The following is a 13,455-nucleotide window of genomic DNA, read 5'->3' on the forward strand; positions in this document are numbered from 1 at the left end:
GAAAGGGTAATCACTTTCATGTGAAAACTCAACGGCGTCAAGCATCAGAAAATCACCAATTTTTTCACTTTTTCCCTTTCGGCCGACACTGGCCACGCTGCATCTTATCGACATGTTTCGCGCTCTTGAAATCAACCACTTTTCTTCGCCATCTTGGATTAGGATGCCACAACGGGACTTCACTTTCATTGCAGTGTTTCTGGAATTCATACCTTTCCCAGAGCACACTCCCATCACCACAACACTACTGCTCACCTTCGGTAGTTGTCACACACGTCTAATCTCAGCCAAGGACCTCCGCAGCCCTCGCCCTCATCAGCGCCGCAGATACTACTGACAACCTGAATTTATCATTATTGTACGACATACCACTCCTCCGTCACTTCCTGATCTCCAGTAGCAGTCTTCTCCTCGTTCACTAGCTTGTACTCCCCATTAAACCATGCTGTCTCAAGTCTATGGAATACCTCCCAACTTGGTCGCAGAAGCATCACCCCACTGTTGAGAACTACGTCGCCCTTCATGAACTCAGCCGGCCACTGGGCCGCCACAACTCCTTTCCCATCGTACATTTTCTCATATTTTTCTATCAGCTCCACCGTGGCATTTTTACGCCACAGAATGTCACTATCGTACCATACCATAGGAGTGTTCTCCCCTTCCGGAAGCACCTCCCCGAGCCGCCAAATCAGTAGCTTATTGAACGTAAACAGGCAACACTTGAGACGGGGGTAAGCGCTCTTCAATAGCGTCGGCCACTCGCGATACCCTACTCCCACATCAACAACAGCCACTCCGTTAACCTTCAAGTTCTGCATCAAATCTCTATCATCTGTACAGAGTTTATTAGCAACAACGAGTACCCTTGAAGGGTTCGTAGTAGCCAGCAGCGAACACAACGCCATAGACAGCTGAGCCTGAGCAGCCACTCTCCGGAATTTCCAAGCACGCGGCGGTATGTAACTCCAGTATGGGAATGTGTGTCAGGCTTCCTCAACTGAACTCACTATATTATCAAAATCCACACAGGATTCGGGATAGAGGCATTGAAAAACCAACGATAATTTCCCAAAATTTTTTCAGAATTTCCATATTTTTACCAACACGTGTAGTTGGTCATGTGCATATATTCCCACACTGTATAACTCACTTTAAAGCGGCTAGTTCTCTCCTTTCTATTCTTGATCACAGCCGCGCGATCAGCGTTGTTTTCATTGGTCCCGTCTTGATCCACAGTTCCCTCTCTATAGAGGTCCTCCATAAAGCATGCAGTGACGTACGTCACCGCTCGTGGGTCGAGAAAATTCTTCCTATCCATCGAAATCGGAGACCGATCGAATCCGTTCCAAGCGACACTCAGCTTGAACTCTCCTCCTGAGCCACGCACCTGTCATCACACAGGCCAGTGTTGGAGTAGGAATATATGTTCGCTTTCCTCAGCTAAGCTCAGCGGTTTCCTTATACAGGTATACACGTTAGTTCGGGCGGAAATGCACAAAAATCAACAAAAATTTCCTGAAAATTTCCAATGAAAGTGGTTTATCATGTTCATATTTTCCCACACTGTCACACCAAAGACGCTTTCAGCTACCACTTGTGAAGATATTTTCGGTGGCCGCCTTTCCGAATCAGGTTGACCCAGCGAGGCATGCAGCACTACAAGCTGCTTATCACTGTTGTACGATAATAGACTAGACCACAGCGAACCTATGATGGTGATTTTCGAGCTTTTCTCAGCCTACCGTAACACCTCCGAAAATCTCAACTTCTTCTCGCAACAACCAAGCCACGACTGCTCCAATGAACACAGCCACACCGATCGATCCCAAACGACGTCGAGGAAAGGTTGACCAGCATCGCTCCGCCTCCTCCTTATCTCCTCTATTGCCGCTCACTGTAGTGTGCTGAATCAGAGTACCAGACAAATCTGTCTTTAGTTTCCGGTTGTTCTTGCCGATTCTAAGTAGCATGTAATTGACGACGCAATTCACAGATGTGTAGCGTCAAACTGAAGTATCATATGAGAGGCAATAGTTCAGATGATTATGCAACTATTGATAAATGCCTTTATTCCTTCTTATCCCCTTTTCTGGTCCTCTTCTCCTGCACACCAGCCCTCTCTAGCTCCTTTTTAGTCAACATCACAAGCTCATCGTCCAAGTCGGGTTTGTAGCCAGCACGAAACATAACCTACACCACCAATAGCAATCCTACTACAAAGGCCTATCGACACCTACTTGCAGCCATACGAAGAAAACAGCAGCATGAATAGACTGGAAGAAGTTGTCAACTAGAGCCGGCCTACGACGCTCGAAGAAGCCATGACCGACGAACTGCAGTATCCAGGAAATTGCGAATATAGCCCACATAACTGGCGTGAATCTTAACGGTACAAATGCAGAGCATATGTACCTATACATTCAATGGGTTGTATAACAGGGTTGGGTACTCACATGACCATCATGATGGGAGTGTACAAGAAGGCTGCTGGTAAATCCATGTACAAGAAGCTAAGTACGTAGAAGGCGTGGACGAGGGTGGCCAAAGTAATGTTCCCATAGAGAGCTGGAGTGTATCTTCTTAGTAAGAACAACGATGTAGAATAGATAAGAGGGACGCACACCTGAACGAGACGGGGAGTTGTCATTCGACGACGCAGCAGGGTGTTCAGACGATTACCATGTGGATGGCTTTATTCCACTTATTGGTGTGATAAGCTGCATAGAAGGGATAGTTTTTGTTGATGTCAAAGTACGAAGACATTGTTAAGAGGATGTTGAAAAATACCTAATCCGATTTGGTTCACGTACACGATACCATTCGAGCAGAATCACTCAATGAGATTAGCGCGCGCCAAGCTAATCCATTTCCATCCGAACTTGGCCTTTACTTGGGCGATAAACAGTCTACTCTGTGTTTCCTTATTTCGTAATTTCGTTCTCGGTGCTTCTCCTGATGGTACATGGAAATCTATATCTATGCATACTCTGTTTGTGCGCATTTCCAGCCGTTATGATAGAATCGATCAAGTTGGAGCGTACACAGTTGTCGGCATTTTTGGTATTAGTAATTTCGATCTCGCTTGATGTGGTGTAACATTATATCACGAGTATCAGTGCGACTTTCATTCACTTCTATGCCTACTTGTCTCGAGCTTCTCGCACGTACCCGTAGTCTGCCCCCTGTACTCACACTGCTTTTTCCTCAAACCTTTCCGATATCACGGACGGGGAGATTCAGCATTTGCAATAACCCAAGTAATGATGCAACTGTTGCATGAACGTATATTGCAAAAGTTAAATCACCCAACCTGGAGCCTAGGCTAGCGCATGCCATGGCCGACTCGTTGGAGGCTTATCTTCAAGCTATTGCCATCGTCGCACGCCAAGTACACGGAGTACTGGAGGAGTGAATTAACGCAGTATGCATCTCGACAGGAATTATTGTTTGGGGGCGATTGCTCCACACGAGAAATCGGGAGTATCAAATATTAGAGCAAAAAAGTATAAGAGGTGAAATCTTCTCGCAGATACGCTCCTGACAATTATTATCAGGAGGATATCTCAGCGTGCCTCAACTTGATGGCAAGATAAGTTGAGTTGAGGATTTCTCAGAATCTTCTCTCCCAACACGGCGGTTACGAGACCTATTGGCGACACCTTACTGTCCACACGAATATCTCGGTAATCGTACCCGATGCCGAGCATCCGACAAAGTGGATGCTCCTGTTCGAGTTTGGGAATTTCTGGAAGAACTGATGGACCAAGGTGACCCTGTGAAAGGATAATGTAGAATGTTCAATGCAAACTGCATTTGAAATGCAGAGAATACCCACATTTTGTCGATGAACTTGTCTAAGCTGGCATCCAACGGCCCAGTACTGAAGCCAGTACTTTCTGGTGCGTCCACCCAGATGCTGTTAGCATTCTTAGTATCCAAGAGTATATACTGAGGAAGTGGATAATGGAGCCTTGTCATTACGGGTTGGGCTTGGGTTCCTTCCCATCTGGAGTCATTCTGCACAACCCGATAAGAGGCACCAATGGATACATGAAGCTAGTCCCTGGGCCACCATTCAGGTACAGGAAGGTTGGTGTCGTCGCTGGGTCAACATCATCGGCTTCTATATCAGCACAGAAATATCTGTGGGCAAATACTGGTAAACTTGAGGGGAATTACTTGTTCAGAAAGCCAACTGGGATGTAAAACAAACTGCTGTTTACCACCACTGCCAGGACGAAGTATACCACGACCATTGAGGGAGAGGTTGCCCGACTGCGGAGGAATTATCTGAGAATAATAGGAGATCGGCCAAGGCGGGGGGCTGAGCACTATACCTTCGTGGCCAACACTTTGGGGAGCAGTACTCGCTACCGTAGCAACGACTGTAGCGAAGAAAAAGAGCGACATGCGGGGCGATGAACTACGACAAAACGTAGTTGTTCCTCTATGTTGTTGAGTGGACACCAAGCTGTGCATGATGGGAAGTACACGTGCCCTCAGGCTGAGCTGCGGACTAACGCTGTAGCGTCGGCAGGCTCAAACCCGGGAATAACTGGTGGCAACTAAACCCCTCCGCCCCTTGGAGATGGCGTCTCGAAAAGAATGCGTCAGTTGGGTTCAAAACATGGGGGGAGAGAGACTACACTGAAAAATGAAGGGTCATGACCCGCAACGTTGCCGACAAGATCCAGCAAACACTGTCTCATGAAAACGAGTGCAATGAACGGAATCGATCGCGCACGTCTCATCCAGCACGTGTCAGTGTCACGTGCTGTGGGTCCAGGTAGGCCTGCTGTTAGGAAAGAAAGAGAATCGTCCTCAGTCCGGAAGCTTCATTCGCAGCGAATGAAGTTTCCGGACTGAGGACTATTCTCTCATGATTCGCTCATCAGTGATCAATCCACATACGGCATGTCCCATCAGATACACTCTTTCGAACCTCTCTAACGAGACTCACAGAATGACAACGTGACCGAAAGGCTTCTAATGACGAATATTAGCCGTCCGCGAGCCGCGGGTCTATCTTCCGAAGGAAATTTTCGTGAGGGGGAATGGAGGCGGTTTTCGCGAGCCATCTGGCTCGGACGAGAACTGCAATGGGAGATTCAAATTGAATAATTTCTAAGGTTGAATTGAATCAGTCAATTCAACCGTAGAAATATGGACTCCGTTACGAATATTATACAATCCAAACAGTTTCAGGAGTAATGAAGATGTGCTTCCGACGATGTATCACCTTATGTCAGTGGAGTATGCCGATGTAGCGTATTACCGTCCAACATGACCACGACGCAGACTGCGGATGATTGTACGAAAGGGGAGAAGACCATGGTGGAGCACATGATGTATTATACATCCTCGCTGGATCCCACTGCACGCCCAACGATTTAATACACTCGAAACATTCCGTACAATATATATGAAAAATGCAGATACTCTCACTGAATCAGCTGTCGCCAGCGCCGAGACCGTAATAGAAGCGTTGGAGGAACAAATAGTAGCCCACGTAATTCAAACGGTTAAACACAGGTACCTTCTCCCAGGCCCTGCTCAGCCCTTCCAATGGGCGTCGAAGCAACAAGTCAAACATAGGCGATCGAAGTAACTGAATCCAAAGAGCAATATCGAGAGAATAGAGCGGAGCAAGATTCCTTTCCCTTACCATCCCCATGACCATCGCTCGAGTTCTTCGCCGGTATTCAATTGCCCGTGGATCACCTGGTTCCACCATGTCCTTCCTTAGCCTGTCCCTCAGTATGAGCACGCCTATGATATCCATACCACTGGCAATTGCCCATGGCTCCCACTGCTGCAACGCCCTATTCCTTCGTCCTCCCCTACGTTTGTCCAGCCAAGCGCATGCTGCCAAGTACACCAGGGGCCTCAAAATCATCAGACAATCCTCTGGATAGGGCAATGCAAAATTCAAACCAATGCTTTTATGTACCGCTACCGAAGCAGTCGGCATAGTCCTCATAGGCGGTAGCCTGAGACCTGTTCGTTCGCCGATAAAAGCACCATCATTTAGTGCACATTCAGTTCCTTCCATCACCTCAACGAGCAGAGTTCGATTTTGTTGTAGGACCAGTAGCAACAGGCGAATAGCCAGCTTGAGCGTTTCGACAACTACTGCCGCTCTCAATCCACCGCAATCCATTTCGAGGGAGAGCTGACTCGCCTTGAGCAGCCGAAAAAGCGTTTGCAAACGACGCTGCAAACTGGGAGCCGTAGGGTTCTCCAAATGTGATCGCATCAGACCTGCGACGTCGGCCAGAGTGTACCTACTCGGGAAGAGTATGGGATGCAATATCCTAAATGTAATGCCGCCTGCACTTTCGTATAATTCACAAGATGCCTTCAACAAAGCATGGATACCAGTGACGGTCTATACAGCTTCAGGCGGCATCAGCCGTAAATTGTGTACATCCTCATATTTGGACGATACGAATTTCACTATAAGTAGGTGTCTAGCATCGCCTAGCACAAATGCCTTCGGAAGCTGCAGGGATTATTTCTCCGATTGAGGGATGAGTGGACCATACCGTATGGCACCCAAAGATACAGGGAGAGTCATCAAGGACTAGTAAATTCGTAACTGTTAGGTTTCAGAGTCTATCTAGCTGAGCTAAGGAGTTTTCGGCAACGCTGATTTGACGACAGCTGGGCAGGAAAATTAACGGAAATGAAATCGAGCTTTGCTGGATAGCTTTTGCAACCTAACAGTAACTGCTGCGAGCTCGATGGCTGAACAGTTATGAATTCACTGGGTTTCGATGACTCACCCTGTATATCCCAGTATTATCAATGTCGCGGGCGCTTACAGTAACAGGATCAGTCCGGACGAAATTTCTGGAAAGTAGGAGTCAATTCCGCTTTTGACAGGACTGCATATGGGGCAGATATGCATTCTGGTGCTGGTGTCTATTCACAGCGGCAGCTGTTACGATTTATGATTAACGCCTTCACGGCGGATCCGAATGCATAGCCGCCCTAAACGAGCTGATCTCACTATCAGAGATCGACTAGGTATGCGTCAAGTGGGTCAATGAACTACCTCTTACGTCTGCAATATGATATATCAAGGCGTATCATGAAGTGGCATAGCCGCCCCGAATGGAGCAGATGACTCTACTGAGGCATACCTTGGGATGGCGTAGCCCCCCAGTAGATGGAAGTGGCATAGTGACCCCAGATGATAAGATTGAATCCACTGAGACGTATCTCCGGATGGCATATCCGCCCCAGGCAGTGAAATCGATTCCACTACGGCGTACCTTAGAGTGCTATCGCCAACCCAGGGGGGAAGATTTGTCCTATTTAGGCCTATCTTCAGATGGCATAGCCGCCCCAGACTATCAAGGCACATCTTGGAGTGGCATCCCCGCCCCAACCAGGAAAGTCGATTCTACAAATACATATCTTGGAGTGGCATAGCCGCCCCAGACTATTGAGGCACATCTTGGAGTGGCATCGCCACCCCAACCGGGAAAGTCGATTCTACAAATACATATCTTGGAGTGGCATAGCGGCCCCAGAGAGAAGAACATATCCCATCACAATAGAATGGGACAGTCCCCAATGTGTCGATTCTGTACACATTATAAATGAGTCCTCCCATAATTACATCAGCTGAATCCTCGATTCGAATATAAGTGTCTCCTCTTCTGATGCTCCTTCAGGGGCTACCGGCATTAGGTAACTCCCTGCTTTTAGTAACGACTCTACTGTAGCCAAAACGCTCGATACCTTCGACCCTCCACCACTCATGCTGGCTAGCATTGACGAGGGGAAAACTGTGCGCAGTGACAGCTTGAACTTGACGCAATACGATGACGGTGAAACCGAGTGTTTCGAGTGTAGGACGAGGGTATAAGAAACAGGGCAAGACCGTTAATGACCAAAAAGACGACAATGACGACTTTCACCACAGGCCCGAGACTTGAGCGGTTATAAACTAGTAATTCTATAATGGTATTAATCAATTACCTTCCAAGAACCTCGTCGATTCAACTCTGCCGATTGCTGCGACAGTGACACAGCTCACTTGGTACTTCGCCGATGACAGTGACCACTTCGATCAAACCTTAGTCTTCTTAGGTTCATCACGTGGTTCACCCTCTTCTCCCTGCTCCTCCTCGTCACTGCTAGCAGCATTCCAGCTCAAGAATGTTGCAATAAACCACAGAACAACGCCAAAGATGAGCCAAGCAACACATATTTCAAGAGACCATCGACGACCGATACTATCATTCCACCAACCCATCAACAATGGACTGGGGAAATCTCCGAAAGCATGTGTAATAGCCCAAAGAACCGCTACCGCCTGTCCTCTCAAGCTCGCCGGAACGGCATCCATGACAGCGACGTTGCATGGTGCTGTAGACATAAGTAAGAACAATTCAATAATCGTTAACATTGCCAAAAATCCCGCCAAATTATTCACCCAGGGAGCACCTACTCCTACCATCCACGATATGCATAGAGACACTGCTGAAAGCAAAGAAGCCACGAAAAGACGTGAGCATTTCTTCGCCCATTTAACCGCCAGATAATCCAGAGCAAGGCCACCTATAAGTGTGCCAACAATACCACATACAACTGTTACTGCTCCGAAGGCTATTGTGGACACTGTTTGAGTAGCATCGTATATATACTGAATAAGAGCTGGTCCCCAGAACCCGAAGCCACCAACTGTAAACATGAACGCCGAGAATCCGAATGATAGACACATAAATATCGGATTCTTTCCAAGATGAATAAGCTGTCTAATAAGAGATTCTCGAGATTCCTCCCGTTGAGATTCGTCGGGGACTTCGAAACGTCGTTCCCACCAGTACGCTAGGAACGCGAATACTACCATTACCAACGCCTCGACACCGAATGCATATTTACCCGATTCCCAAGAAGAGAAGAATCCTGCAATAAGGTAGCCCAACGCTTGACCAACATATAACGCCACGAAGAAAATACCAAGATAAAGTGAGCTCTTTCCAGACGGGGCTGCATCATCCAGTATAGGAGGTGCCAGTGACACCAAAGCCGAGCCGGCACCACCGTTAATCGTTCGACACACCAAGAGTAGCCAGAAAGGACTAGGGGTCAAGGCCATAATGGCGTTAGTGATTATCCAGAGAACCATGCCAATGTATATCGAGCGTATTGTCCAGACGCCCGAGATCTGACCTATTCTGGCAAACAAGGGTGACATAACTACGAAGCCAAGGATAAAGAGACCACCTAGGATGCCCACTTGGAGATCGCTAAATTGGAGACCTTCTTTTCCTAGGTACACATTGAAGCCAGCAAATAACCCTTGATCGCAGTACACTAGAGCATAGGCCAGAGTTAGATAACATAGATGGGTTTTAGGACCGAGCTTTCCCGCTTCTCTACTACGGGAAAGAATCTTGAATGCCATTTTCAAAAGCCTACAATTTGAAATGCTCTCGTTCTACGGGCCCGCACAACTGGCGACGACGATCAAGGAAACGAGAGTCGACCGATTTCAACTTCATATTCAGCTGCTACTATCAACCACAACATAATCAGAGATAGACTAAATAATACTCGAGGTGAATACGGGGCTCTATAGCTTTCCAATCTAAAATTCAACATAGAATAAATTCCGTAGACTGCGAAGGGTTTTTTTCACGAAATCAAATGTCAAATTCGAAATGAAAGTTCGATTTTGATCAACTGCCGAATATGAGAGGTCAAATTCGTGAACCAGATATATGAAGTCGCGAACAGAATTTCAAATCCACCAAACCGACTCAGTTTCGTTCATTCTCGTCTGCGTGCAAATTACGTGAAAAGCTCCACCAGCGGGGATAGAACTCGGGATCTCTTCTACTCCAATGGTAGAATAACACCACGGCCCATTGTTCACTTCTACAGCTGTCCTGAGACCTCATGGTTCCAGGCCACCGTGTGATCTCCAATGCGTCTCAATGTTTCTAGCGGTTTTGACGTGTCGATACACGGGGTGTCTCATATTCAGACTTTTGCACGCATGAACAAATCCATAGGAAGTGACGTGTGAGTCTCGCCAGAATAGTGCACGACTTCTGCCGAGGTGTGACAGGCTCCGAAACACTCACCCAGGAGACCCAAAGCCGTCCCCCATCAGAACTGCCAGGTTCCCACCAGAAAACACACGCTTCTAGTTGACCCAGCTAAAACCGTGTATGTGCTGCTGGGAATCTCACAATGGGATGCTATCAAATATCTAGCCTGTTCTCCTACAAGTCGGCCTGTTGGTCGTAGTGGGTCCATAAGGGATGCCACCCAGTGCTTCTTGTAGCGGTTGCGGTGAGCACGATCAGGGTGACACGTACTGCGCTGTACGCACATACACAGCTGTCTCCCGTAGCGAACCCTCTTAGATTTTCTCTCAACACACGAGATGTATCACCAAAATCCCTGGCTTAAATTCGCGAATGCGAATCGATCAGCAAGAGAAGACACACGCAAGGCTTCGAGTCAGTCGAAAATGACACAAAATGTTGGGACATGTTCAGTATCAGTATGATGATAATAGAGATGTCATGCTTTGGCTCTGCCACCGTCCCAACAGCCAAAACTTCCTCTCCAGCTACCCAGAAGATCGCGGAGCGGCGTGAAGTACCTACATACAACTTATAGCAGATTCGGCCACAGAATTCTTTATCAAAGAGAAGGAATATCCTACTTGGCGAGTAGCTCTGAATTATCCTCTTCCTCATCATCGTCATCAGCATCAGCAGAAGCCTGTACCTCACCTTTGTGAACACCACTGATCAACCACTGGTGTCTAAGTAGGGCTATAGAACTGCACCAGAAACTACCAAATTCCTACGTATATGGTGTTATCATAAAAGGAGCATTCTTAGGCTGGCTCTTATCTTCACTTCCATCCTCATCTTCTTGTCGTTGACTTCTGTACAACTGCTGTACCCAAAACTGGAAAAGTTCCATTTGGGCGTAGATATGTTGCTGAAGTTCTCTGGCGCGTTCCAATTGCAACTCTCTTCGCCTTAGCTCCAATTCCTGACAGTTTCCTTTTCTCTTAGCGCCGTGAAACATCTCACATCAGTAATTTCATCAGTACAATAACCCGCGCCCACTTGACTGCGACCAGCACCATCATCACCCTGCTGCCGTGGTCCAGCTCTAAGGGCGATTTCTAGGTTCTGCTGCGCTAGCATTACTCGAGCGTTAGTGTGCTGTAACGCTAGCGCTATACACCTTCCACAGGTGCACATACCCTAACACAGCAGCACTCTGTGTTCAAAGGTGTTCACTGCGACAACCCCACTTCTGTCTGGTCGTCTCCATTTTTATGCTGTTGAGTTTCGGAATCCACTTGCGCCCCTATACTGACCATCAGGAATATGTAGTGCTTGTCAGAATCAACAAGTAGAAACACAAGACAACCAAATGTACGACTTGCAGTAATAATCACATGAGTGAACACACAGCAAATGTACCGCCATCTTTATCCCGACGACCAGGAGCACACGTCATAAAAGTGTTCCAACCATGATTCGAACCTCCGCCGATTCTGGACTGACGGATAACAGTAATTGTCACTGTGTACTGCCTACTCATGTAATCCAACGTTGAGAGATTCTTCTGGTGGAAGGGATTGAGTTTCCGCTCTTTTCTTAGCTGCTCGTCGGGCCGCCCGACGTTCCCGTTTGAAATCGAGCACACGTTGAGCCAGTATGTTGGTCAACTGCGTCACGTACATCATCTGCTGATTCTGACGATACATCTCCAGCTCCTGAGAAGATCGCTAAAACACATTAGTGGTAGACACACACGCCAGCAAAGTGGTAGACTTGGAAATGTATGCGATGTCTTTCTCATTCCCCATTCGACAGTTGACAGATGAAACCTTGGTTTCAAGTTCTGCGAGAACGCAGTGTTGTACAGAGTTCGTCAGATCACTCGAAAAATAACATCAGCAATCACCCTCAGCAAGTGAGGTGGCTTGAGGCACTAAACTTTGGTATTTCACATCAGTGCGATCTTCACTCGAAGGGACTCGGTCATTGTTTACTCACTAGATCGGGATGAATGGATGTTTCATCAGAGCCCTGCCGCAACTGCTCCTCTAGCTCTTGCTTCTTAGCTTGGCAAGAAGGACAAGAGCACCCAAGCTAAGGTCGAGTAGTGCGGACGCGAAACACTAACTGTGGCTACACCCATTGCTGGATAGCTCTGTTCGTTAACCAGGGCTTCTGGGTATGTTATAGTAGTCTTTAGTCCACCTGGGCGTAGTGGCCCTGTAGCCTTCGAGGGGGATGTCGATGCAGATTCACCTGCTCATTGCAATTCACTTCCAATATATTGGATTATTGAATCGAGTCAGAAGATATTCACTTGTCGTGCAATCAACACAGATAGTGGACTAGGGTGCCCATGTATAATCGTTCGAGAAGAGCGTACTATCGGTCACCTGTAGATCTCTCGCTGGTACCATCCATAAAGACTTGTGTATCGTCATTCAATGGGCCAATGCCACCGCCGCCATAGTCAGGCCCCCGAGCTGCGCGGACGGTCAAAAGGGTTGTTGTAGCCTCAACGCTCTAAAGCGATCAATACTGGGCGTCTAAGATTCGTCCTTCAAAAATCAAATTATATTTTTCGCGAGATATATGAGCAATGCTCTTCATGCTGTGAGAGCTCAACTGATGTAGTCGTAGAGAACGACTTACAATGGCGAAATTCCAGTATATCGTCTCCTCACCAAAACCGGACGTCTTTCACCACTAGGTGATGCTTACTATGGCACGGTTGTTCACGGTTGATTCCGCATTATCCGAGTGCGGTTCAGAAGCTCCCGAGTCCTGCGCTTCGAGCATATCCAGTTCGTTCTGTTCAGCTGTGTGGGCGGTCGGGTCGTAGGGATGAAGTGATTCGTTTGAGGTGGAGGGGAGTACCCCTGAGGGCCCCACGCCAATTCTGGGAGTGCCCTGAGGGGCCTACGCCGTATTTACCAGATTCTAGCTGGCCCACTGCTGTTTCACATTGTTGATGTGATCCGACGGACGGCACATATGAGAAGCTTGTCGAGAAGTTCAACGCCGAGGTTTTCATGTGACTGTTGATATCCAAACCACTTTGTTGACGGATTGCCCGAACGACTGGTAGTATTCGACTTGGAACAACAAGTCCGATCGAACTGGCTGATACGCTCAATCGTTGACACATTCCCAGCTTTCAAAAGCACACTATGTGCCTCTCCTGGGTGAGTACTTGATTCCCATCAAGTAAGTTATCAATCAGACCATTCTGACTAATCTGTTCTACATCAACCATACATACAAGCATATCCAAAAGTACGTTACTAGGAAAGCACTAATGACCAGAACATAGCGCTACCATGATAGTAAAATTACCGTACAGTGCCGAAAGCGACAGCGAACAATACGATAAACAAATAGCATCCACGAGAGCACCAAGCAC

General features: G+C 47.4%; 4 protein-coding genes across 4 annotated transcripts; all 4 read right to left on the reverse strand.

Moving 5' to 3' along the window:
- Positions 1–64: 64 nt before the first annotated feature.
- Positions 65–1,261, reverse strand: Pmar_PMAR004191 (hypothetical protein; the record flags this gene model as incomplete). Its single annotated transcript, XM_002768554.1, has 4 exons — positions 65–212; positions 256–341; positions 384–917; positions 1,151–1,261. 4 exons carry the CDS (start codon positions 1,259–1,261, stop codon positions 65–67), a joined length of 879 nt encoding a protein of 292 aa, XP_002768600.1.
- Positions 1,262–2,067: 806 nt separating this feature from the next.
- Pmar_PMAR004192 (conserved hypothetical protein) lies at positions 2,068–2,763 on the reverse strand (the record flags this gene model as incomplete). The annotated part of the gene is made up of 4 exons (XM_002768555.1): positions 2,068–2,190; positions 2,238–2,412; positions 2,454–2,623; positions 2,680–2,763. 4 exons carry the CDS (start codon positions 2,761–2,763, stop codon positions 2,068–2,070), a joined length of 552 nt encoding a protein of 183 aa, XP_002768601.1.
- A 4,864-nt stretch (positions 2,764–7,627) lies between these two features.
- Positions 7,628–7,782, reverse strand: Pmar_PMAR004193 (hypothetical protein; the record flags this gene model as incomplete). The annotated part of the gene is made up of 1 exon (XM_002768556.1): positions 7,628–7,782. A coding segment is annotated over one exon (155 nt), but the record flags the coding sequence as incomplete, so codon positions are not given.
- Positions 7,783–7,840: 58 nt separating this feature from the next.
- Pmar_PMAR004194 (Hexuronate transporter, putative) lies at positions 7,841–9,425 on the reverse strand. Its single transcript, XM_002768557.1, has one exon. The coding sequence runs from the start codon at positions 9,419–9,421 to the stop codon at positions 8,081–8,083; it is 1,341 nt and encodes a 446-aa protein (XP_002768603.1). The 5' UTR covers positions 9,422–9,425; the 3' UTR covers positions 7,841–8,080.
- Positions 9,426–13,455: the final 4,030 nt, after the last annotated feature.

The sequence above is a fragment of the Perkinsus marinus genome (genome assembly GCF_000006405.1).
Source record: "Perkinsus marinus ATCC 50983 genomic scaffold scf_1104296967842, whole genome shotgun sequence".
NCBI classification, from domain to species: Eukaryota; Perkinsozoa; order Perkinsida; family Perkinsidae; genus Perkinsus; species Perkinsus marinus.

Coding starts and splice junctions, on each gene's coding strand:
- Pmar_PMAR004194 (XM_002768557.1), bottom strand. CDS start 9,421: ATGGCATTCAAGATTCTTTCCCGTAGTAGAGAAGCGGGAAAGCTCGGT.